General features: G+C 47.6%; 1 protein-coding gene and 1 long non-coding RNA gene across 4 annotated transcripts; one reads left to right on the forward strand and one right to left on the reverse strand.

Moving 5' to 3' along the window:
- Positions 1-6,004: 6,004 nt before the first annotated feature.
- On the reverse strand, positions 6,005-8,611 carry LOC144173855 (uncharacterized). Of its 2 annotated transcripts, XR_013323395.1 has the most exons (3): positions 8,239-8,552; positions 7,279-7,307; positions 6,022-6,327 (listed from the first exon to the last, which is right to left on the reverse strand). It is a non-coding gene; the product is annotated as an uncharacterized LOC144173855 (long non-coding RNA). The 2 variants fall into 2 exon arrangements; XR_013323396.1 differs by lacking the exon at positions 7,279-7,307 and having other exon boundaries at positions 6,005-6,327; positions 8,239-8,611.
- A 77-nt stretch (positions 8,612-8,688) lies between these two features.
- Positions 8,689-25,017, forward strand: LOC144173856 (F-box only protein 6-like). Of its 2 annotated transcripts, none has more exons than XM_077702132.1 (5): positions 8,689-9,300; positions 9,772-9,861; positions 14,742-14,868; positions 16,573-16,708; positions 20,889-25,017. In XM_077702132.1, the coding sequence occupies exons 1-5, from the start codon at positions 8,958-8,960 to the stop codon at positions 21,120-21,122; spliced, it is 930 nt and encodes a 309-aa protein (XP_077558258.1). In that variant the 5' UTR covers positions 8,689-8,957; the 3' UTR covers positions 21,123-25,017. The 2 variants fall into 2 exon arrangements, with proteins under 2 accessions (XP_077558258.1, XP_077558259.1); XM_077702133.1 differs by having other exon boundaries at positions 8,689-9,162.
- The last annotated feature ends 1,177 nt before the right edge of the window (positions 25,018-26,194 follow it).

Genomic DNA, 26,194 nt, shown 5'->3' on the forward strand with positions numbered 1-26,194 from the left:
ACGTTCGAGTGGAATGTGTTCCATCTCTTTTCTTCTGTTGATGCCAAGGTTTATGTTTAGTGCACATTCCACAAAAAACTAGTTGTGAATCATCACTCGACTTGTCTGCTTCGTTCGTCCCAGTCTTTTTCGTGCTGTTGTTAAGATGACACATACCAACTCGCCCAGCTCACCCCTCTGGATATGTTACGGTTGGCTATGCTACAGCTAGTAAAATATGAGCAACCACACGTAAAGCCATACGATAAAAAAGCTTTCAAGGTGGGATTTACTGCAATAACTTCTTGTGCAAGAAGTTACTCCGGTAAGCACTCAGAATGATAAAAACCAACTTGATGTGGATAAGCAGAGTCCAATCGTAGTGCTGTTGCAAGGGCAAAAGTTTTTGGCAGCATGCACACGAAATGGAGTACATGTACATCTCAGAGCAGCTCACAAGCTTCCGGCAGCACCAGGCTGCAATGAACTCCATTGCCAACGTAGTGACAGAGCTAGAGCACACCCAGACTACCAGGCAGGTGGCAGCCCTCGTGCTACTTGATGCAGTGCCGTAGCCAGAGGGGAGGGGGGGCTGACCGGGCTTCAGGCCCCCCCCCTCCCGAAATTTTTCCGGCCATCGCCATGCTGCCTGTATGCCTGGTACGTCGCCTGTGAACAAAGCGGCATATTTTTGAAAGTGCCACTAATGGCACTTTCCACGAAATGCTATGAAAATGCCACGAAAGTGCATGTCAACCCTTCGCATGGAAGGGAGCCGAGTCCGGCCGTGACAAAACGAAGCGCCTGAGGGGTGCGAACCGCTGAGGGATGATTTTGGAGGGGTGCAGCCCCAAAAGCGACGGTGCCTTCGTGTAAGCTCAGCGCATGGGACGCCAAAGGCATGCGTTGTATCCCTTTGTGCGAGACATGCGGCAAGACCGAGAATAATTGGCTGGCTGAGTTGTTCTCAGCAGAGGAGATTGACTCGTCCGGGGAAGCATGGAGTGGTCTGCACCACAGTCCGCACTAACTCGCGGCGGAAAAAAAGAGGGACCGCCGGCCATTGATGGTTGAAGACTGGTACAATGCAGGCCCGAACGGGAACAGACGATCTTTGTATGTTAAGCAGAACAATGTGCAAGCGGCAGTGGCTGATCACGGCCGCTCCCTCTCCTGGAAAGGGGGAGATCAAGTGGCCATGGGCACACATTCAAGACTCGTGCAAGGTAACTGAAGAATGCGATGGGCTACGTAATGGGTGAAACGTGCAGTTTCACCCATTTCACCAGCTGAATGAATGCCGTGTGCGGGCAGAGGGCCTTTGCGATTGAGACACACCGCAAGGTACGCCCCTCTTCCTCGCGTCAGCCCTTCATTCTTCCTTTTTCACGTTTCTGTCGAGGCCCGGAGGGTTTTGTTGGAGTGGGCTCAGATTGCGCGCACTGAGTGTTGTCCTCTTCCGACGGCGATGTTGCGACAGTCAATTTCACCCCCGCGATTAGGCAGATTTGTTCGGCGGTATTCTCCCCTAACCTAGGAAACTGCAAAACAGCGGGTCGACAAAAAGGGCGTGCTGCGGCTCCCCGAGCCAGTTCCAGACTTTATCCTAAATGTGAAGGCACGACGGCCACCAGCCCTGCCACAGGCAGACGGCGTCGCGACAGTAACAACGATCAGATGGCCATATTCGGCTGCCCAGAGCAGTGTATATTCAGGGGCCGGAGTCACAACGGCGATATCGAATAGTAAGTCATTTTCTTCCAGTCACTAATCCTTACATGATCACTGATGTCTTTTGATGATGGAGGTTGCATTGAAAGTTAAGTTGTGCGGTGCAGATCAATTATGCATTCTTTGATATTTAAATATTCACTTCGTAATATTTACACGATGCCACAGTACCTTGTGTCTCCGAGCTAAAAAATGTCTATCTTGTTTTATTCCGAATGCAGTATTTGCGTTTGAATTGGTAATTGAATGCACCCACGGAGGAGCGGATAGGTGACTTTTAATGAGGGAAAATGTAAATTCAACTCCTGTAAAGGCCCAAATATTTTATTATGCACGAAGTTGGAGAGGATTACTCAGAGTGTATCGGGACAGCGTAGCATCAGTACATGAAGAATGAAATATATATTTGTTCTGGCTGCAATCCAGTGCTACACCCAATTTTAAAACCATAGGTGTGCGCAGCCCAAGTGAAGGACTTTCGTACTGGTGGCAAAGAAGAGCTCTAGAGAGAGAGAGAAACAACTTTCGCTGAGCCCATTTCAGGTGACGCTCGCAGGCGTCAGACGGGGTGGAACCCTATTCACGAGTCCCATATGAGTCCAATAGCTCCTGGCCCCTGGACGCGAGCTCTTGCTGCGTCGCAGGTCGGGGCTGGACATCAAGATCTCCCATCGCTGGGTAGAGGGGGTGCCTTTCTGGTAGAATTTTCCTTTAATGCTTCCTGGCCTTCTTTGAAGTTCTGTGGGCGCAGGACTATCGTTCTTTCAAGGCTCAATCGGTCGTGCATGACAACAGAATTTCCTAATTAAATAAACGGCCACATACAACAGGCCCTCTCAAGAGCACCAGCACACCTCCGCCAGCCTCCTCCCCTCACCCCCCCCTCGACGCGCGCACACACACACACACACACACACACATACGGGTGCGCGCCAATGTGATTCTTCCCGGATCCACAACTGATACATTCTAAAATGTTGCATGAAGCACATTTTGAGCAATCGTCAGCATTTCTTAAGTAACCGAAATAACCAAGGAATTATCACGGTAAACAACTTTGCAATTTTTAGCCAATCTATTCTGTCGTAGCCTGAAACCATGCTTTAGTTTGAACATCACGGTCGCTGTCAACCAAGGAAATAGTTTAACTGCGTCATTACTGTCCGCTTCATGCTAAAGCATGGTAGGCTTTGGTCTTTCTGTATGCGGGGCCATGCCAATACGCATGTTTTCTTGGTGCACTCCGGGAAACAAATCTATCCTGTTGTAGCCTGAAACCATGCTTTAGTTTGAACATCACGGTCGCTGTCAACCAAGGAAATAGTTTAACTGCATCATTACTGTCCGCTTCATGCTAAAGCATGGTAGTCTTTGGTCTTTCTGTATGCGGGGCCATGCCAATACGCATGTTTTCTTGGTGCACTCCGGGAAACAAATCTATCCTGTTGTAGCCTGAAACCATGCTTTAGTTTGAACATAATGGTCGCTGTCAACCAAGGAAATAGTTTAACTGCGTCATTACTGTCCGCTTCATGCTAAAGCATGGTAGTCTTTGGTCTTTCTGTATGCGGGGCCATGCCAATACGCATGTTTTCTTGGTGCACTCCGGGAAACAAAATGCTGACTTGTTTCGGGCATCGCACCATGCCCGAAGGTCATGCTGGCTCTGCACAGCTGCCCAATCCTCCGTTTTCTGGTGGACAAAGAAGATTTCAAACATAATTTCCATTTCCCGCGTCTGCAACGAAAACTACAAAACTTCTGTGCGCCCTATACATTCCAGAACCACCCATGCTCATGAACTGCAAATACTTTTTTTATCGTTTAGCTTTAAAACCGGCAGTGTGTACTCGGCCGAAAAATGGCAGCGCACGCGTCAGCTAAAAAAGTATGTCCTTTCATTAAAGTTTGAAACCAAAATGGTAGGACCGCATTATAACTCTTTCATCAGATCTCACGACAAAATTCAAAACGTAGCAATATTTTGCTCAGCTTGCACAGAACATGCCTGCCCGCAAAAGTATGGTCAGACATCGCCGTATTTGCGTTATTTTTTCTTGCTAAATATAAAGTTCGATACAGCATTGAATGGCGAACTTTGCAGTGACTTGCTCTACCTCATCTGGGAGTGGTAACTAAAGGGGGTGGCTGCTCCAGAAAAGGTATAGCTTGATAGTACACGCCTTCAGGCAGATTATAGGGCATTTATGTAAGAAGCATTGAAAACGTGACCGCTAGGAATGCAACTACTTGAGAACACCAAGCTCATTACAGCAGACTCTAATTTGGGTTGTGCAGAAATGTCAACCAGATTCATTATGTTACAAAAGCACAAGCTTCTCCGCCCCGATGAGACTCAAAACAGAAGCGCAAATTTAAACTGGCATGACTTAACAAATGCCGATGGCTGAATTATTCCGCTTTGCGTGTGGACTAATATTGCCAGGTTCATGTAATTTTCGCCCTTAACAGCGCTGTTCTTGCGCGTGATAAGATCAAATGATAAGATCAATGAAGGCCCCTCAAAAATCACGCAATCATGTTCCTTGGCGATGACTTAGGTCGTTGGGCACCAATCATCCAACAAGATCCTGTGCTGTCATAGTGAAATCGCCGCCGGAAAGTGGGCGGGGATTCGCCATTGCTTCAAATGTTTAATTTAATATACCCTATCGATAATTCCTTCGAAGTTTGCTGTAAGACTGATATCATTGTTATCGAGACAAGGCAGTCTTTTTAATGAACCAAACATGTATTTTATCTTCATAGCCTTTAACCCTTTGAGGGTTTTTGCCGTACGTGTACTGCGGTGGTTTTCCGTCCCGCAAGGTCTTTGCCGTACGGGTACGATTTCGAGCATCCGTTTGAAATTTCACGCCATATTAACGATGCATGCTCCCTGGGAGGTGCTGCCACCTCCTGGGACTTACAAGAAGTGTTTGAAATTTGATTGTGCTACCTTCTTGCGGTGAAAAACAGAACTCTCTGGCTTCAGCGCGTTACGGCGTCTGTACGTGTTAACGCGTTTCGTGGTTTCAGTTTCGCCACGTGATCGCATCGGAGGCGCGCGAAACTTGATCGACGCTCGCTATCAGGGGCGGCGGAAGTTGATTTCGATCTATATTGGCGCTGCTTTTATCTTGTTTATTACCCACGCTCTCTAGGTATTCTTGCCCTCCTTGCTTGGAACTGAAGTAACCTAATTGGAGACTCCATTGTGGGGGCGGCGGAAGTTGATTTCTATCTATATTGGCGCTGCTATTAGCTTGTTTATCACCGGCTTTTTCTCGCTCTCCTCGGTTACTGGGTTGCCTTCGAGTTCTTCAGATGCACGGCAAAGCAGCGATATGGCCCAACGAACTGCCCGCTCTGATGACACCGACCGCGATGACTCTTCTGACTCTGAGTTTACTCCTTTCACCGAATCTGAATCGGAAGACAGCCTTTTTTCGGAAGAAGACAGCTCATTTTCGGACATGCGCTGTATGTGTGCAGACTTCGATAAGGCACTGTGCATAGACCCGTGTTTCAAGGAATACCACACTCTGAAATACTATTGAACATTTTTCAGTTCTAAGTGATGCTGACCCCAAAATACTGTTCCTGATAATTTTTTACCATTTAATCATGACTTTAGACATTTTGTACATTCCAAATCCGCAATAAACTAATTTGACCACCAGGGAAGGTTCTTTTTAAAAAAATTCGACCCTCAAAGGGTTAAGGGCGCTTGCAAACTTCCGCGCTTTTTTTTTTCTATCAGGGGGGGGGGGGGGAAATAAAGGGTGCCTTCAACAACCTCCAGCACCCTGTCATCTCCCTGGCCATAAAGGAGGCCGGCATTGCGGACAAGCTGCGGGGCTCCGTCGAGGCGTTCGTGACGGGCCTCATGGCACAAAGGCAGGTAGGCAACGCCCTGTCGGTGCCTCAACCAGTGGATGTGGGCACCCTGTAGGGCACAGTCGTCAGCCCCTTACTCTTCAACATGGTCACAGTGGCACTATCAGACGGCCTGCACAGTAGAAGGGCGCACAGGGTGTACCTGTCTGTGTACGCCGCGGCCGCAGCCCTGTAGGCACTAGGCCCCATGGCGGGCTGCCGAGGCGTCGTTCTGCAGCTGCAGGCACCCCCGGATGCAGTGCGGGCCAAGCTCGCCAATGTCAGCCTGCAGCTGTCGGGCACCGAGACGGAGGCGATGCTTGTTCACTGGGACACCCAGGCCTGCTGCAGGATCACATGCCTGCAAATCGACAGCGAGCAGCTCGGGTGGAAGACCAGGGTGCGCTACCTGGTGCTCATGCTGGACCACCGAGATGGCTTCTGCCAGGCTGCCAAGCAGCTCCGTGCCAGGACCGGATGGCCACCTCGGCTGTGAGTAAGGTGGCCGCCCAAGACTGTGGCTGCTCCCAACAGACAGCCTTTGGCTGTAGGGCTGCTGATGTGTGCGCTGCCGCTGGTCACCTTGCCGAAACCAAATTGGTGGCAGTTGGAGGGTGACTGCCGCAAAGGCGCCCGTGCCTGCTTTGGAGCTCACAGTGCCACAAGACGCTGGCCAAGGCGGGGGTGTGGACAATCGGGATGGCGGTAGAGCAGCAGGCCCTGGGCCACATCGACTGGCTGCAGCGCGCCAAAGGGGGAGGCCTCCTCTGCAGTAGCTGCGCATCCACCTGCACTCGTTCAGTGCTCCACCACACCACCTCAATTAAGGACTGATGCCGCAACCAACGTGCTCCATCGCAAGGAATGAAGGAAACTGGCCACGAGGTACTTTCCATTGGTTGCCACATTTGATGAGCTCATGGCAAAAATGTCTGCATACCGCGCTGCAAACCACGTGCAGCTTTGGAAGAGAGACACTAGAACTATCACAGGAGTGAAAAAGCGTGATGTAAAGATTGATAGCAAGATGCCCAAGACCCTGAAGTATTACCAGATACGTTAGTGCTGCATCCATGGGGGCATGAAGTTCGTGAGCAGCAATAATGGTGGCGTGCACATAAATTATTGCAAGTCCCTCCTTGAAAACGTTTTTGTTACATTTACCAGCAGTTGCTCATTTCTTGCTAACCATAACATAGCTAATCTCCAGGCTCAAGCCTTACTAGTTTCACTATGCACTTTGTTGTTCGGCTTGCCTGAGAGAGAGAGATCAAACTTTATTTAAAGCGGCCCATGTCCGGGCTGCCTGAGCACATTATCACAAAATGCGATGTATGCCTGGCTCCATTGAAACATATAGTTTTATCGCTTGTGCATAAAGCAGCGCAGATCTATCTGTCTTGCTGGTGGAAAAAACATCTCTGTAGACAGCAAACGGGAGCCGACTGAAATTTTAAAAAGGAATTTTCACGGATGCCGGAAGAGTGGGTTCAAAAGAAATTTACTGGCAGGTTGTCATGCGGACCCCAGTCGGCTAACGAGAAACAACTGCCGCGAAAAATTTATACAAGGGATTATCACGGATGCAATGAGAATTGCCGCAGCCATATCAGATTTTGTGCTATGCCAGGTAATTAGGCAAGGCTTGCGAGTTGCTCTTGCCTTATTTTGTAGGAGCCTCGCACTTACCACCTGGCGGATGTACTGTCAGGCAGGCTCTGTGAGTAAAACAACAACAAAAAACATTCCGGCGAAGCCACAAGTAATCGTCTACTGCAACAGGGTTTTCCGAAGGCGCACAAAAATAGAAGCGTGTCATACATTCGCTGTAAGCCCCCGCCGATTAGGTTCAGCTTTTGGATACAGCTTATTTTATTAGGCATCAAACACAGAGTATTTCATGGGAAATACCGGACAATTGTATGACCTACATATGTTTCTTTCCAGTCGCAAGTGGTTCACACTTGCGACTGGAGCGGTAGAAGCGACGAGATTTCTGCCGCTTTCCTTGTTCGTTTGGTCTCGACCAATTTTTTTCGCCGCGGACAGCAATCGCGTCGCTTCTATCGCTCCAGTCGCAAGTGCGAACGGGCCTTCACACTTGCGCTGCGTAGCCACACCACATCGCAATCTAAACCCATTTTTCGTGATTCACGCCGCCGTTAAAGCATGCACTGCCCATGTCAACACAACATTTCAATCTGCTATCAGGAATTTCACGATAGGCAAGCGCTTAAACTTATTATTTGTGGAATGTTGGAAGCGGTCTCGAAATGTTATTAGAAAGTACGCCTTGCTGCTAAGGTTGAGGCTCTGAACAGGGTGGACAAAGGGGGTGATCGTCATTTCCACAGGGACGGTCGTCATTTCAGTGCACAGGCGCAACAATACCTGCACACGCCACGCAGGAAAAATATGGAATACAATGCGATCGCTCCACGAACAAATCTGTCGTCAAAACTTGTTTTATCTCCCTTTTTTTTCCCCTGAACACACTGAGTTCATGGAATGACGCACGTGGAGCGTGCACCTTCTGCAAAAGAAAAACAACCGGACCCAAAAGTTCACGTAAAAGGAATGTTTAAAGTAAACAAGAAGGTCAAAATAAAAATAACCGAGCACTAATAACAGAGCACATGGATGCCTCACCTTTTTTACTGCGGGCAGTGGCATCTACAGTGTGCTGAAACTCAACACACCACACCATGATCAATAACCAGATTCTTCTTGCGTGAAAGCGACGATTGCATCGGTCGAATTTTAAGGTATATGCATGTCTTTAACACATTTTCCCTTCAGTAGCTAACTTCTGCAATCTCAACACAAAGAAGCCCGCTTGAAAAGCAAGAGCTTTCCGCCATTTTGGCCAAGCGCGGGGACTAGGCAGACTAGGGAGGCATTCTAGCGCTTTACCAAAGACTAGGGAAAAATTTCTGGGGAGAAACAACAACTAAACAAATAAATCTAGCGCCAAAAAAATAATGACGTCATGCATATTTTAATGACGTCACACACATTGACCAATCAGCGTTTCCAGCCATTTCTCCCCCTATACGGATGTCGTACGCCGCGTTTGAGGTCTGAGTGACAATGGAGTGACAGCGCCGAAGCGGCCGAAGGACACCTGCGAACACTCGCTTTTTTGTTGTTGTTATTGTTGTTGTTCTTAATCTCCGTTTTAGCCCGCAGCGAATACTCTGTTGAATCAGAAGGTGTTTGCTGTGTGGCGTGGCATCTCGCACCGAGAGAAGCATCTAAACCTCGCCAACTGTCGACGTGCAGACGATCTGACCGCCCAGCAGTAGTTTCATGTGGCATCCATAGGACCCGCGCCGGTATAAGCCACTGCCTCCGCGAGAAACACTGGTATGAAGCACATCAAACGGTTCTTATTCTCTACCCCAAACTCTGACAAGCCAATGGAATCCTTTGAGCCTTTTCCTTTGACAAGCCTTCCGGACCCGTTGATTGAACATGTGTTGCTGTTCGTGGGTCAGGAGGACCTGATAAACAACTGTCGCAAGACCTGCAGGCTTTTTCGTTCCATAGTGGACAGGAACGCCTTTTGGAAGAGTAAGTGCCTGCGAGAGAACAAAGTCATCCCGACGTTCCGACCGTCGGAACTGCCGCCGCGGTACTACCAGCGTATTTACATCGGGAACCCGTACGGCAGGAACTTGCTCCGTAACGTGCACGGAGACTCCCCCAAGAGTGAGTGACTTTGCGAGTCTGTCTGTTCTCATGTCCAACTGCCTTCGGGGTGGTCGACGAGTGCCGGAAATGATTCTTAGCCGCTTTGTCCTTTAACAAGATAGCGAATTCGGGCGTCTCTGGGCACCGCAGTTCACATCCCCATTCTTTGAGCACTGATACCGAATTCCTTGGTAGGGCATCGATCAGTGTGCCGCATAACTGAGCACAGTAGGCACGAAGAAGAATCCCTTTGTGATCACAATTTACTTGCTAGTATGATGTCAGTTTCCTGATTTTTTTTTTTTTCCGGTTTTCACGTTCAAGTTGCTATATCGCGCACAAATTGGCCGAAACTGCTCCAAATCTGCTTCACCGTAGTAGCTCTTGCGTCGCTCTTTTTTTTGTTTTGCTCGTACAGTAATCTTTAGGGCAGAATCAGTAAGCATCTCAGGTGCAAACGTTGACTCCATTTCTTTCACATTCTTTTAGGCCCTTTTCACCGCTGGCAGATATTAGAGAACGGCGGCGACGGATGGAAGCGCGAGGAAGCACCGAATGGTGCTGACCCTCTGCCTCTAGGTAAGTGGTGTGCATTCATTTGACCGCCTTAAGATTGCACAGTGCTCTAGGCGTCAAAACGGGGAAGGAAAAAGATCGTTGTGAGGGACAGGTGTCTGAGGTTTAGCTTAACGTATTGCAAAAGGTTGTGCTAGAGGGATTTGTCAGCACATTGTAAATCGAAGAAAAACAGCAATGAAGACGGTAAAAAGCTAGGGAAAGGTGCGAGTTTTGTTTCCATTTCTTTGTCCCGTCTTCAGCGCTGTTTTTCGTTGAGTTATAAAAATGGCAGAGAGGAAATATTTTTTCTCCTAACTCCATCGTGTAGGCTGCGGGCCACCATAAGTAGCTCGCTGTACAATGTTTATTGCAAAAAGGGCCGTTGCGAGAAACACCTTTTCCATGGGTTGGTGCAATCAGTGGTATTAATGGGCATCACTTCATTAGATGCACTGGCGAAAATTTGCCAAAAATATTGGCTGTTAGAGAATACAGCACAGCAAATTTTTCAGTATCTACCAGTGGATACCAAAAACTGCCAATTGATTTCGGCTTTTACTCCACGACCGTCGTGTTCCTGTCCATAATGCAGTCATAATCCATGTCGTAAGGCCAACATGTGTACGGACCGGGTGTTTTCTGCTTCTTATGCTTTATGGTGGCTAACGGGGGCAGTGGATCACAAAAAAAAGAAAAAATGCAGGCCACTTTGCAAATGCAAATTGGAATGCTGGGTAATCATGCACATATGTGCAGTTAGGAAAATGGTAGCTTAAAACACTAGTAAATCATTTCTTTGTGACATTTAAGAAGACAATTTTATTATTACCTGTTGGTTGCTGCCCCGTGTGACTGCTGGTGAGCAATTTCTTCCACCAAAAAACACTTGTAACACATTTGCTGTACGATGCCAAACTTCAAATTTTCCAATGGCAATGATGCCAATAAGGCACCCCTAAAATTTTGTAGTACCAAAAGGTCTAATATGTAATTAGACGCACGTACACTCGCACCTGGATATTCTCACATGCAGCCTAAGGAAACCTCTGTTTAACTCTTTCGTTGCCGTGGGAAACGGGCGGCTTTTCGTAGGTTTTAGTGCTTTTTGTTACGAGTAATATAATGGTTGTGGTGTTATGATATATATCAATAGAAAGATAAGTAAGGTTACTTTTGAAATGGGTTTGCTTTAGAAAGTGAAATCAGAATGTAATATGGGGAAAAAAATCTTAAAAGACAACACTTATGGGAAACTTCATAGAACATTTGTAATGGTGTGCTCACTACATAAACGAAATAAAAAGGGAGAGTAATCTGAAACAAAAATTGTGTGCGTAGCAGTCGTGTGCATTACAGGAAAGTTTTAATGTCCTGGTGCGTACACCTTTTTCTTTCCTGCCCAGTAGAAACTGCTGTGTTCGACCAGGTGGCACAGGTGATGATGGTCCGGGCTGGTTCTACGCGTTTTCATCGTCCCAACTAAAATCTGGTGATCCGCGATCATCTTCAGAGTCGCCGCTGCTAGAAACAGACAGAATTGCCAGAAAGGCTTTGTATGTGCGAGCGTCCCTCAACCAGATCATCTGCCAGTTAAAACCTGGATGCAACAAACCTCTATGTAACGAATTCCTGGATTTAACGAAGTTTTTCAATTCCTCATCGCCACCCTCATTGAAGCCCATCTGTTTGCCACCTGTATGTAAGGAAACATTGTGGCGGGTAATCTTGATGCAACAAAGCCGGCAAGCTGTTCATTCTTTTGCTTAGAAATCGGCTGGAGCAATGAGGGAATTTAGTGAACACTGACCCTACTGTAACGAAAACGTCTGGAGTTGCCTGAAAACCAGTTTCGTCATGATGGTGACGACGAACGAAGCAGCTGCTGCCCGCCTGTGGCTAGCATAGCGTCCACGTGTGGTTTTGCTTGTGTAACATGACACCGCACTAGGTAGCAAGAGTAACTGCACTTCACATTTGTTTCTGCCCGCACGGCAAACTGCTGTGCGTGTCCGTGCGTTAGTGCAGCTTGGGCTTGAGTTGTGAAGGGCCGGGCCGTCTTGCATGCGTGCAGTCGCGCGTCTCCGCTGCTACAACCTTGACACGTCGGGGATGAGTTCTGCTGCACGAAAATGAAGAGCTGTGTCTTTCCAAGGCCAGCGCCGTCTCTGCTGGTGAGAGACGAGTGGCGCCACCTTGTACCGTATCCCGGCTGCACCCTCTCAGCAATTTTGAGTGTGGTAAAGTGTGTCAAGTTCGCAAAAAGGCACCCCTTCGGTGTACCTCTGGTTATTGAAGCTCGTTCAGGTGCTGAAAAGAGTCAAGAGGCACAAGTGATTCTTAAGTTACATTTGCTAATACGGGGGTAAGTGACCCCCCTGCCTTAACGTCGTGCAGGTTTACTTGCACTGCACAAAGAGTGTTGCTGGGTCCCTTTAAAGGAGCCATGAAGAGAAAACACAAGTTTGGTTCATTCAAAAGATTGTCTCGTTAGAATCAGACTGACACCACTTTTAACGTAAACTTCGCTCAAATAAGCTACATAATTAGGAAAAACGGGAATGGTCATGCGACCCACCAGCTCATTTCCCGCAACAGAACCTATGCTGTCACATGAGCTTAGCTCTGCGATTGGCGGAGGCTGGCAGAAGCAGACGCAAATTAGGTAGAGCTTACAAACTAGACAAACGAGCGATTTGCGCTTAAATTTAGGGCACATTCTTTACAAAGCAATAAGAATGATGGGACAAACAGTGGAAGTTACGAAAGCACATGTAAACATAGAAGTACTGATGCGTTCTGCTGTTCAAACTGCGCACAGCATGCTTGGTTTCGCTGCACAGCACTACGGGGCTTGGGGTTGTCTCAGACGACACTGGCCGATTGACGCAAGCAACGGTGTCTTACGTGACCCCATTTGTCGAGCGAGCACTGTTTCAGGGAACGAATATTTTCTCCCAGAACAAAAACAAGCCAGGTTTAAATGCGGGCAAAAACAAACCAAACGCTTGCCACGGTATGGTGGCGCCATCTAGGTGACGGAACGTAAAGAAACGCGGGAACAAACCAACACCGCTGTACAGGGTGGAGACAACCTTTGAACGGTCCCGTGCCGCCGCAATTGGGCCAACGGGCTCAACGCGTTATTCTTTTCGCTTCCCACGAGACCTAGCAACGCGAAACAGACAATATGATTCAAACTTCTTCAGTAAACCGCGTTGCGGCGTAATTTTAGCGCGGTTTTGACACAATGACTTGCTTCGGCGGCGAGCGAGCAACCGAAAATGGCGGCGCCAGCGTATACGTGTCTCTACCCTGTACGGCGGATGCGTGAATGAAGGTACTGTAGGCTGCAGAGCAGTCGGTTCCTGTGATGTCATTTGGGACCACGAAAACGCACGATTGAGCGGGAAAATCAAAATTTTAACCAAAATTGTTTAATTTCTCAGTGAATAAAGCACCGTTTGTATCCGGACAAGCGCTGGGGGCACTATAAAACACGAAATCTTTCGAATAAAACCAACTTGCATTTTCTCTTCACGGCTCCTTTAAGAGTGGTGTCAGTATGATTCTAACGAGGCAATCTTTGGAATGAACCAAGCTTGTGTTTTGTCCGCATGGGCCCTTTAAAGAGGTGTGCTACGTAGGAGCTTCTAGCTGGTCAAACTCGGGAGTATTCTGTCCCCCTCCTCTCAGTGAACGACACCCATTAGTCGGGGACAAAAATTGCGAGCGCGTGCACGGCAAAAATGCAAACCAAAATTAAAAATGTGTACATTTCTAAAGGGCTGAAGGAGGCGGGATTAGCCTTTAATTTAGCTGGAGGGGAAAGCAGGGTTCTGAAAGGTTGCCTTGGATTCTTTTAAAGCCGATTTTGACGCTTTGGATGCTAAATAGTCCTTGAGCCTGCGCACCTTCTGTATAGGCTTTCAGTGGCTGAAACCGAAATTGATGCTTTGAGATGGCACTGTCAGTCCAAATGGAAAACACGTTGGGTACTCGCATTTCTTGCGTACAGGCACATCCGTCCAAAAAGCACAGTTTTGCTGCCACAACTCTTCACCCTTTCTGGCCCGTTGTCGGGCCCTGCCTGAAAGCACAACACGGCTGTAGTGGTCCATTGTCTAGTTCCGCGCGACTTGGGTGTTCAATGTCAAAGTTCACGGTTTTTCTCGTTGCGATGCGCTCACATTCTTTGTATACATGATGCACCATCTCTTGAGGGATGAGTGAAGTTTACATATTTTTGCACAAGGGTGCAGCAGCGCAATGTTCATCACGGGCCTTCTGGATCCCCGAGCATTTTCACGTGTGCGCTGTACGCTGAGAAGCAGGGCCGCTTTCTCATCGCGTGCGTGTTATGGTGGTGCACTTAGCGAAGGCGATGCTGACTTCAGTGAGGTAGAAAATTACGTGCATCTGTCAGGTGTGCGGTTTGTAGCGATAGCAAAACAAAAAGGAGGAAGGTGGGAAACTGTCTTTCTGCAAAACCTGAGCTGCAACCAGAAGAATGCTTCGAGCAGTTTCACACGCTGCCCAAATGTCCGTGAAAGAGTTGCAAGCACAAGGCAAGAGCAAAAATAAATACCCTTTGAGTTTTTCTTGGACATTTTGTGTTTTTCTTCGGGGCGCCAGAAATTGGCAAAGTAGTTTCGGACCGAGACGGCCGGAAACTGGGTAAAAGCTTTAGATGGGAAAGGGTTAAGCCCTTTAGCAAGGAGGGCCTCTCTATCATGCTTGCCCAGTTTTCATGGCGGTTATGGGGCAGTACACTGTATTTGCCGACTCCACAGAGCAAAGCCAGTTTACGCTATTCCTGAGAGCCTTTCACCGCTGCCCCCCATGGAGATGTTATGGCAAGAACTTCACCAACGCACGGGCCCGTGTTCTGTTCTCCTCCGCAGACAACCAGGGCTGCTTTGCCACTTCGTACGGGGCCTGCTCCAAGCAGCAGGTCATCAGTCTTGTCAGTGAAGGCATTCCCCCTGAAGTGCTGGACAATGTCAGGCCTGACATTGAAGTGTCAGAGTGGTAAGTTACTTTTTCTTTTCTCTTTTAACGAATTGTGCTTGTTTCCTGTTTATGTGACACCTAACCTGTGTTGAGTGGGCCTACAACTAGGAGCTTAGGGTTGTCTGGTTGGTTTATTGAAGAGGACGAACCTCTGGTTTGTTCTTGTATCCCTCTTCTCTGACCTCGTCTGTCTTGTGATGAGATGTTGTGTTGAGGCAGCACAAACAGGAATAAGTGTTAACAAGCCACCATATGCGGGGCTTCATGAAGTGCGCCAAGACTGCATCTTAGCAAGCTACGTAAAGTTGTTGACTAACACAAAACAAATTTAGTATTTTGTGTTGATGACCATACACCAGGCTTTTTGTCCAAGGAACATTTAAAAAATGTAGAACAAAACAGCGATGTCGTATTGAATTTGAACAAAAATTTCTGGTTACAATGTTGATACTCTGAAGACGGCTGGCTACTTATATAAGCTGTGGCTATATAAACTGCCTATGTAAACTGGTGATATAGACTGTGTACCTGTAGAATCTGTCTACAAATAGCTACAAGAGAGCGACAGCAGCTTGGAAGTGGGAGACTAGATACGACTCGCACCATTCCGCACCCAATCGAACTCGGCCTCTTGGCTGCTGGTCAGGCAATGCACCAGTCAGGCTGCCTCTTCTGAAGGAGGCGGCACATAGCCGTGGAGGGAGTTCTTGCCAAAGGCTGACTAGCAGTCATTGCAAGCGTTCTGTGTTCCGTCCGGATGGTCTAGTGTGGTGTTCGATGCAGTAACTGACTGGGCAGCGTGACGGGCAGTCGGCATCTCCACGCACTCTGCCAGGCAACCAAATATTCGCATTCTTGGACGAGTTATGCCCAGCGACCAAGTTGGCCTGTAGGGTGGGTCTTCAAAGGAGGGAAACCAGCAGTAGTGCACGATGGGCAGTTGAAAGAGAGTAGGAGGTTGCTTTCAGAATTGACAGTATTTTCTTTTATCACATGTATGGCGCATGAAAGCTTCTCGTAACATTATTGCACAATTTCGTGACTTTAGCTGTACTTGTGCAACACTTAGAGTGTGTCAGTGATGCACGTTTAATGGTTTGGCTTACCCTGGCCCAGCTGTGTCCCTGCCCGACAAGGTTGTTTGGGGTTAAATTTCGCGGTTTTTTTCACTGCGACGCGCGTGCATTCTTTGTAAACATGATGCGCCATCTCTTGAGGGATAAGGGAACTTTGTAGAAGTTTACTTTTTTTTGCACTAGGGTGCAGCACCATGTTCAGCACGAGCCTTCCAAAAGCGTTTTCAGTTGTGCGCTGAGAAGCGTTTCCGCTTTTTCTCTGTGCACATTTCGCACTGGTGCATTTGACATTAGTGATGATGATAGAAGCGAGTGCCCAAATATCTTGAAAGGAGTTGCGTGCAGAATGCAAGAGAAGAAATAAATACCCCCTGAGTTTTTCTTGCACAGTTTGTGTTTCTCTTGCGGCACGGGAAACTGGCGAAATATTTTTGGATCAGGGCAGCTGGAAAGTGGTTAAAAGTTTCGGTCCGCTAAGGGTAATCGGTATGCATTCTTGGGAAGCAGCCCTTTCCGTCCCCAAGAAAATGAAATTGGGAGGACGGGAGGGCTGGCTTCACGTGGCGACGGGAGGACATGCTAGCTGTGTGCGCACCCGTGATCCTCCGTTGCTGCCCGCACAATTGTCCCCTGTGATCTGTCCCAGGCATGCGGCCCGATTTGACTGTGGCTGCACGTACCAGCTCACCGTATCGCTGCTGAACGAGAAGAGGAAAGCCGTGCAGCAGTTTGCCACTGGCGAAATTGTGACTGAACAGTGGGTGGGCCGCCAGTGGAGCCAGGCAAGTGTCTGCATCGGCGTCTCTCGGGCACTGTCTGTGCAGCAGGGCCTGCAGGGAATCTGATTGGGCAAAGGTTACGTTTCGGGTGACCTCATTGTGCTCCGCTTCGACTAAATCCCAATGCGAACCGGTTCGCAAGCTGGTTCAGTGAGCTAATTACTATTAGCAAAGTGTAAAAAAGATTTTCTGATTTAAAGTGATCATAAAAACTAAATGGAATTCTGGTGCATTCAAAATGCGGCTTTTCCCCAATAAAAGTTGTGCAATTTTAAAGGCAGTGCAATTCTAACAATGACAGTAAGTAATAAGGAAAACGGATGAAGTAGTGACGATTTACCAGCTACTGTCCCGCCCAGCTTTTGTGTCGTCAGAGGGAATACTTAAATAAACCAGCAAGCATCATGACTGTCCTTGAGATATACCACCCTCAGTGTTCAACCCCTAGATTTAGGCCAGCGTAGCGGCAAGTCGCCTCCGCACATTAAATGCCACCGGTGTACTTTTCTTCGTCAGTTGTAGCTCCTGCAGCAGCTACGCAAGTGCTGTCCATGAAGTGGATTAGTGTGTGATAAAGGCAGCTGGGTAACCAAGCACGTTTGTCGGCTTGAATGAATACTTTGTGATGAGAAATGAAAGCATTTGGGGCAATGGAAGGCTGCCTATTGTGAGCTCCAGTTATTATCATCTGCACCACGTGGCTAACAGGATTGTTGTGAGTAGCTTCGACTGTGCTGGCTGGCATTGTGGGGCTCCCTTGGTTCGGGTTTGCTTATCGAGCATTTTGCCCCGCCAGGGTTGTCAAAGCCGCATTTTAGGCAGTTGGAATAACATAACGGCACGTAAAAGTTCGCCCTGTAATCCGGGAGGGACTCCTTTTCAGAAAAACAAAATGGCTTCAGGTGTAATGTTTTTTATTATTATTACTGTTAATACTATTATTTTTCAATGCAAGTCACAGTGTACAACTAAGAAATTTGGGAGAAGTGTTGGCATCAGGGGGCAGCTAGCTGGATGCTGATATATCACTCGTGAAGGGGAAGAGAAAGTGGTGTGTCATAACGGACAATCAGTAGTATGTGAAATGTAGAAACAATTGAGGGGTGCAGAAAAACTTGTCAGATATAAAAAAATGTGGTTGATCCTCCTTTCATAGGAATCGGCAAAACACAAAAGTGAAAGGGGCCTTCACAGGAGCACTTGAATGTTAAAGTAATGTCCTTCTTGTGCGAAGGGTTCGCGAGCCTGACCCCGCCAGACGAAGTGACACCGACACGCAATAAACTAAAAACAGGGGAGGGTGCCTCAATTCACGCACGTCCCCCGCACACGAAGGCGCCGGCATCGAGGCGCCAACTGTCGGCACTCACTGGCGTCATGATGCGCTACTTCACTTCGCTTCCTCCAGACGCCGCGCACCATCTGAATGGGTCATGGGAAGGGCATAAGGCGTGTTCGTAGCATGTGCTCACGTCTCTGTTCTTAGCGCAGTGGGAAGAGAGCCATGCACCTCCCGTTGCGGCCAGACAGTCGTGGGATTGAAACCGGGCGCCGCCGCGTCAATGGCACTTTTTCTGGCAACGTCACTTCCGTGATGGATATCACGTCACCAAAATCTTTGTGTAGCCAGCCATAAAACACTTTCATGTTAAAAAAATGTTAGCATGTCTGGTGTCGCACCTTGTGGTGAAGCCCAACCTCCATTTTGAAATGTGCTATTTTGGATGGTTCTCTGGAAGAAGTCTGGTGGCTTGAGAGTATTAGAGCCACCAATTAGTCACCACGTGGTGTAAAATAACTACGGTTAGCACAAGGTTTAGGGCAAGCAAGCGTCGTGAAAAATCAGCTTGGAGTTGAAAACCAAACTGGGTGGTGGATGGTTGTTGATGTTCTGATTATCACTTATCTGTCAGAACTTTTACTTGCAGTTTATTATCATCTTCTGACTCGCTATGGTAGCCCTGCTTGCAGGAATAAGGTGTGATGCGCTAGAATCGTGCCTAGCAAGCTTTCACCAAGCAGCTGTTGTGCGACGAAAAGAGTTCAGCACCACACGCCTCCTACAATGCAGCGCCACCTAACATTTTCGATAAGATACAATATCAAGCCTGTCGGAGGCTTTGTCAGGCTAGGCAGTTCTGCTAAGAAGCGACACTAGACCCCCGGAAATACCCTCGTACGGAAACGAAACTGGCCGGTGAACAGCTGGCGTTGTTCAAGGCTGATTGGCTCTCCTTGTCTGAACTGATATCCGACGACTTGGTGGTATCTTTCAACTTTCTGCTGGAGCTGTTATCGCAGAACTAGGGCATGGGTGAAGGGAAATCACAAGCAGTATACCTTTTTCGAGGAAGAGTAGCATGCGACGGAGGCGCCGTGGCAAATTGCCGTGAAGTTGGGTAGCTGTGTAGTAGCGGCAAATAAAAAAGTCACAATGCAAAAACAAGACCGAAACTGCTGGGAACTGGCTTAAAATGCCAGGTCCACTTGTTAGACACGCGGGGAACCTTCAGAAAAAAGCTTTGGTAGAATAAAGCTACTCTTTCTCCGAAACAAGCGAATAGCTGGTGTCACTTTCGGGTAATTATCACCTCTCAACACTGTCGGATTGCAAAGCTGATCACATAGTTTGGTATTTGACTTGCCTTTTGATTGAGAAAATTTGATGGTAATGCAGCCCAACTACGAGCGGTATGCTTTTTTGTCAAGCGCAGCACCATGCCCCCTTTAGCAGAAACACATGCACCTCAGCTTGAAAAAAACGCCAGCAAAAGTCTCAGTGTCACCGCAGAGCGAAAATTTAAACTGATTGCAAAAGTGCGGTGCCTTGGCTGACCGCCTTAGGTGCACGAGAAACAACAACATGTCAAAATCGGCAATGCAAAGCATCGGTCACCGGTGATAGATGTGAATAGGCTTGGTCACGAAAGGGCCACACCTGGGCCAAGAGGTGCACTGTAGTGGAGGGCTCCGGATCCATTTCAGCCTCCGCAGGGGATCTTTAATGTGCGCCAAACTTGGCCTTCATCAGAAAAGCAGCCACACTCTGAACAATTCTTATTTCGATGTCCTAGTGCCAACAAAACGAAATTTCTTACTGGTGAAACAATTTCTTAGTGCTAACAAACTGAAATTTTTTCCAGCGAAACAATTTCTTAGCACTAAAAAACACATTGTCTCACGATGAAAACTCTTCAAGTTGACCATATTGTAGCAGTTGCTGCTGGAGGATGCGCTGGCACTGCACTTAGTTGAGGTCGAAGCCCTGAACACCAGCCAAGTGTTAAGAACCCAGCGTGTCAGAAATCCAATTTTTACACCTCGTTCCATACCACGCATAATCACAGCGTAGCCCTTTATACCAGTCATCTGTAATTCATGTCACGTTTATTTTCACTTAGTATTTACTTTCACACCACTTTAATGCAATACAGTAAAACCCCGCTCTTATGTTCCTCAGTGCTGCGTTTTCACAGCTGCTACGTTGTTTATGTCTTGTCCCGGCGCAGCTCACATAGTCCCATGCATTAAAATCCTCACTATTACATCGTGGCCCAGAGTACGTTCCCGGATCATTCGTCGCAATCTGACACTCCAAACCCACCCACGAAACATGCGCGGACCACCATTTTGACATTTGACGAGTCTTTGCTGGGCTTGGCTATGGAACTGACTTCATGAAGCCACACGTGGGTGCAATTCGTCACCACTAGATGGCTGTATGCTACTTTAAGCTATCACCATAATCACTGGGCTTACAGCGGTAGTTTCACTTCGGAATGCCGAAAGTGTGTATTTGCCATAAAAGCACCACCGCATGAATAGCACGCGCGCTCGTCATCATTGTGCACTTAAAGCTTTGAGTACACCGTCGAAATTGCGACCGCAAGCTTTAAGGTTCGAAAGCGAAAGCCACAGAAATGCATAGTTGCAAGTCAAAGCTACAATGTTTTTGTTCATTTTCGAAGGTTTCCTCACAGCGGCGTTTTCCTGGTTGCTACGTTTTTCTTCCCTGGTTCGGTGGAAATTGCATGAACGGGGTTCCACTGTAACCTTTCTTGTGCTCTTTGCCCATAGTTGTCCTTGCGCCATAAAAATCCAGTCATTATCAACACCTGTTAGGTGTTGAGGAATTTGCCGTTGGCATCTGCATGGTCATGTGTGGCTACCATCCTTTGCGCAGGTGAAGCACGTCTTCCGTGACTACCCCAAGGGCGTGCGCTTTGTCAAGTTCTGGCACTATGGGAGCGACACCCAGTTCTGGGCCGGCCATTATGGAGCCAAGATGGCCGGAGGCTCCATACGAGTCAGCGGCCACAAGGAGGGCGCCGTCTTGGAGCCGGCTAAGTGCACCAGCACGGCCGGAGGCCACAAGCAGGCCGCAGCTTCGCGGTCGGCTACTCGCGCCCGCACCTAGGACGTTCCCGACCCCTCGCTGCTTTTGCGCCCTCATTGCAAGATTGCCAAGCTGTTGGCACTGCGACCGTGCCCTTTCTGTGTGTGTGTGTGTTTGTTCGTGTACTCATGAGTTGTCCTTGTTTTAACACTGTGTGTAGCCAAATGCCTTTGCAGTGATCCTAATTATGTTTACCTCTTGTAAAGGTGGCTTACTTTAACATCAGGGCATTTCGCTAGTTCTTGTAGATTTCCGGCTGTTTCTGTGATACCGGTGTGCGCCTTTGACATGCTTGTGTGCATATTTTCTTAACAGATGCTTTGGGAATCCTGTGATGTAATAATGATGGCCCTGCACATCAAGCTGTTCAGTCTTAACTTGGTAGTCTCGAACTGTTTGCTTGAAGGTCAGAGTGCTGCAGTTTAGAAGTCCATTGTAGTGAGGTTTGGCTAGCCTGAGTTGCGTATGTGCACGTTTCGTGCATCTTGCAAATGAACAGGTCCCATCATGCGAAAGCATTTTACTCATGGCGGCCAGAAGGCCAAGAGTGGAACCAAGAGACGAACGAGCCTCTTGGTTCCAGGATAGTTGTTGGCATGCTAAAGTGTCGTGCCAGTTTCACTCTTTGAGATGGTGGGTGTACAGAAAGGCTTTTTCTCAAATGTATGTGAGCTATAATTGGGATATGGTTAGGATATACTAATATTATTGGTATTTATGTTGGTGCAAAAGCAGCTTGTGCTGCGAACTGAGCCATTTTTGTGCTCTTGGTCCATTTGCCTTCAGGTTGTTGTGGGAGATGAAGCTTGTACATAAGCAGTGGCTAAAGTAGCACCTTAAGGAGCATTCTGTGTGCTTCAAGCAAGCCTTCAATATGTAGAGCTCAGTTCACTCAGGCCAGAGCAAGGAATTGTTCATGATGGTTTCATGCTCACGTCAGTACTGTCATGTCACTGGCAAATAATTAAAGTATAGCTGAAAATTTTATTGCCAGTAGGCACATTATATTCCTAAGGCTGTAAACGTTTCGGTGAATGAGAAGGCTTGTTAGGGGCGAAGCCCCTTAGGGGCTGGGGCGGTTGGCCTCCTGTCGTCGTCCTAATCATCGTCTCATGTACTGGCGCTTCTGGAACACTGGGAAGCTCGTGTACGCCTCGCACTAGAGAGCTTCGTGCTTCAAAGATAAGAAAGTGAAGCGGTACACCTCTATTCCCCAGCAGTTACATTTTCATTGGCAAGAACGCCAAGGCGCCGAGAATACACTTATACAGCATGGTTCGCCCCTCCACAGGTTTCACGTTAGTGGAGATGTCCCGGGATTTTTTTTTTTTTTTTTTCTTTTGCAAACTTGGTTGAGATGAATTAAGAAGTTCGCTTCCCTTTAGCGGCTAGAATGCAAGAAACATTCATTTAGGGCAAATGTGTCATTAGAAGGACGGGGCTTGTCAGTTGTGTAGATTTCATTTTATTGGAAGTACTATACTGCATTGTAGTTTTAGGTTTTCAAGTGAATGCACCAACTTTGGGTGAAAGGTATTGCCAGTGCCTAATGTAAGCGTCAGTACACTGTTTATCATTGGCTGGCATGATCGCAGACCCCTCAGATTTTGTAAGCAGCAACTGGTAGCTACAGATCCAGGTTTCTCTTCAGACTCGACACAAACTTCTTTGCTTGCTGTGGTATTTGCACCTGGGCAGCGCTAGAAAACAGGTACGTCCTGTTCTCCAGCCCAGCTTCTGTAACGTTTTCTTGTAAAGCACAACGTGGCACATATTTCTGGTCTTAGTGGCTGAATTTTCGAGAGTGTGAAATATACCAGAACGCTCTATTGTCTGCATTGAACATTAGCATTCTTTTTTTTCTAAATTGACATATGCCATCCACTGCAGCCCACAAGATGGGCTACAGGTTTTACAATTTGGCTAGGCCGCATGTTTGGATGGTTGCAAGGTTGGTGGAACTGCATTTTGGGTGTACTAAGAGAGGAGGAGGTGGAAAGAAAAAGCCAGCTGCTTGGTCGGTTGACTCGTAACTCAAGCTTGGTGGCCTCCGAGGGGGTTCTTGACGTTGGCGCTGGTTTTCCCACTCATTGGGGTACTCAAGCTTTTGTATGTGCATTAAGAAGGTGACAAGAAGCCATGTTGCAAGCCGGGCCAAGCAACATTGTAACAGTGGCCTCCGAGGCGCTTGAGAAACTGTTTTCCCCCTCGTGTGTAGTATTAGCATAAAACGCTACGGGCCCCCTTTCTCCACGGGCCACGACTGCACCGACTCGCACGAGCGTGAGAAGCCCAGCTGTGTGCGTGCGCATGTCAAAATGCTGGCTTCGGGTTTTGCGAGTGGGATTATGTGTAGGTTGGTGAGCTGGGCTGTGGTGTTTTAAGATGGTTGCGGTTGCTAGGTAACATGAAATCCTTTTACTTTAAATACTCCATCTCTGCAACATTATGACCTCTTGCCTTTCATTTCTCAAATCATGGATGTGCGGTGTCGTTGCTTTCTGTAGTTTATTTGTTGTTGTTTAGCTGTAAGATTGCTGGCTTTGAGCCCCGTTAAGAGAGGCGCATACATTGGGCTGTGATGTTTTTGTCAGGTGCTAGTTAGCGTGAAATACTTGTAGTTTGAATAATTCAGCTGTGCAAGATTGGGATTACTTGCATTTTAGTTCACAGATTCTGGTTTTGCATTTTGGACACTAGGTGTGCTAACTAAACTGCCCGGTTTTTGCTCAGCGCTGCTGTGTTACGCATTATGTGCTGGTTTTGTATGCTGCTGTGGCTGATATGCGCAGCCTGTGGCACTCGTAATGCAATTTCGGTGCAAGCAGTTGCAGAAATAGCGTGTTGTCACACCTGTAAGCGGCTATGAAGTACAGCTGACCTCATTTTGACAATAGGTGCTGGAAATAAGTGTCGCTGCACTGTCCACATCCTCTGGAGAGTTATCAGCATGCTTGCACGTGTGGGCTGGCCACCTCTGCTGCCACACGTGCCAAGCGGGGTGGGGGACGCACTTTCAGGAACCGCGTGCACGACCACACCGATGACTGCTAAAGCGGGCACCCAAACGCTTACAGGAAGCCACACTTGGCGCAGGGGGTCGATTTCAGTCTTCTTCAAAGTAGCCATGTTTGTTGCATGTGTTCCAGAGGCTCGCACTGCAATTGTAGCCAATTTTTTTATTGCCCATTGCTTCTTCAAAGACTACATGTGACTTAAAGAATGTGCCCTGTTCATGACTGCTTCAAAGTTTCATGCTATGCTCTGCAGCCACAAACAATAATTTGACACATTCACTTCAGTGTCCCTTCCCAGGAAGCCGCATTTGTGCAACTGCATCAAGCTGGCTGTGAGCGGTGGCACCCATGCCCTTTTTGAGGTTGAATAATGCACCTCACGGGCAAGCAAAACATTATAGACTTGCGCATGTGCAGTTGTACTCATTGGCTGGGGATGTTGTTCGCAGGGGCTCTGCAGAACTTGTATGCGACATCTTGTATGCAGCAAGCCTTAGCAGCAGGAAGTGCATAACTTCGGTAAAGTCAGCTGGCCATAAAGTGGTGGTTGTGCCTTGAAAAGGTCGCCGTTGAGATTATAGTGCACAGCTATCTGGGCACTGAGGAAAATGCCCTTAAGTTTCATCATATTGTTACACACTTGCTGAATGCCTATGATATCCGGAAGGGCAGGGATCGGCGAGAAGCAGAGAAGAAGGTGGAGGAGTGAACGCTGCTTTCCCTGCTGTGGCGTGATCCCGATTGTGAATGCACATCGCTGCTTCGTGGTCCGTAAAAATATTGCTACCTGGTTTACTGCTTGGCCTGTTGGCTTATTAACTTGTATAAGTTATGGAACTTGTTGCGCTGAGGCCAAGCTGGGATCTTGGATTCTCTGCAAATAAACCAGTTTGAAAATAGCTACAGATTTAGTGTCGATTTGATAGTGCTGCATAGGAAAGAGCAGTCATATTCTTTTTCTGCTGCAGCATACTTGTGATACACACTTGCAGGTTAGGCCAGTGGCTGTTCGTAACAGTCGAAGGAATATTGAAAGTGCCAGAAACACTTGTGTAGATAGAAGGCTGTGGTTGGATGTGTAAGACATGCAGATTGTCGTGGGCTAAGGAGGTAGTAGTTGGATAGCAAAGCTTTTGGGCACTTACTTGCATGCACTTGAGAAAAAAATTTTACTTTTTGTTTCAGTTAAGGCGGCTTCTCTTGCTTTGTCAGCTTCGTGAATAAAGCAAGTTCTGTTTTGGCGTGACACGTCAACATGAATTCTTTTTGAGCCGCCTGTCAAGAAACTTCCGGCAGTGTTTTTATGCAGTGAAAATAAACAATGCGAGAGTTGAGATATCGAGGGCAACATCAAGAGGACTTTCAGTCACGTGCAGAAACATTGGTGCAATGTCTCTAAAGCACTGGGACCTGCACTGAGACAGCCCTGGTGGTGCTCTCATGCATCAGGCCCCGGAGAAATGTTGGTTGAGCAGTGAGCGCAAGACCCACTGAGGTCTGTGGTGTCAAGTGCGCTCCGGAAAAATGAAATATATGAACACAATAAATTGAAGGTCTTGCTTCGTGGAGATTAAATATTTGTGCAGTTCGATCATGTTTTAAAAATTCTATGGTTGCAGTATTGTAACTGCCACACAATAATTGGACCGGGATCAGAAGAAATAGCATAGTTCTTGCATTGTAGTTCATATTTTTCTGTTCGTGTTTCATTTGTTCATGATTGCAATTGGTGTGATTGCGGTAGGTGTCTGCTCACTTTAGTTTGGTCTTTTTGGGCATCTTGGCGTACTCCATTAAGTGGCTCATAAGCACGTCTAGGCTTGGTTCTTTTTGAACAGTGGGCCTTTGACAGGCATTCTCTTATGCACTCTTCAAGAGTGATGGATGTGCTCGTGGGAGGTTAGTGGCAAACTAGCAAGGAATGAATCGTGCAAAGAGCTAGGAAAGACGTTTGTCGAATATTTCAGCTGGGAAAGGGTGCCTGGCACCATACCAAGGCCTCTGATATTTCCGTCATCTCTGTGTTGTAACTTGGAATGTCGAAAATCATCTAAGAATTGATTCTAAAGACGGTTG

Source organism: Haemaphysalis longicornis, unplaced genomic scaffold (assembly GCF_048455015.1).
Source record: "Haemaphysalis longicornis isolate Haplotype H1 unplaced genomic scaffold, Haemaphysalis longicornis Haplotype H1 scaffold_3, whole genome shotgun sequence".
NCBI lineage: Eukaryota > Metazoa > Arthropoda > Arachnida > Ixodida > Ixodidae > Haemaphysalis > Haemaphysalis longicornis.

Coding starts and splice junctions, on each gene's coding strand:
- LOC144173856 (XM_077702132.1), top strand. CDS start 8,958: ATGAAGCACATCAAACGGTTCTTATTCTCTACCCCAAACTCTGACAAG. Junction 14,869..16,572: donor GACATTGAAGTGTCAGAGTG/GTAAGTTACTTT, acceptor GATCTGTCCCAG/GCATGCGGCCCGATTTGACT. Junction 16,709..20,888: donor TGGGCCGCCAGTGGAGCCAG/GCAAGTGTCTGC, acceptor TCCTTTGCGCAG/GTGAAGCACGTCTTCCGTGA.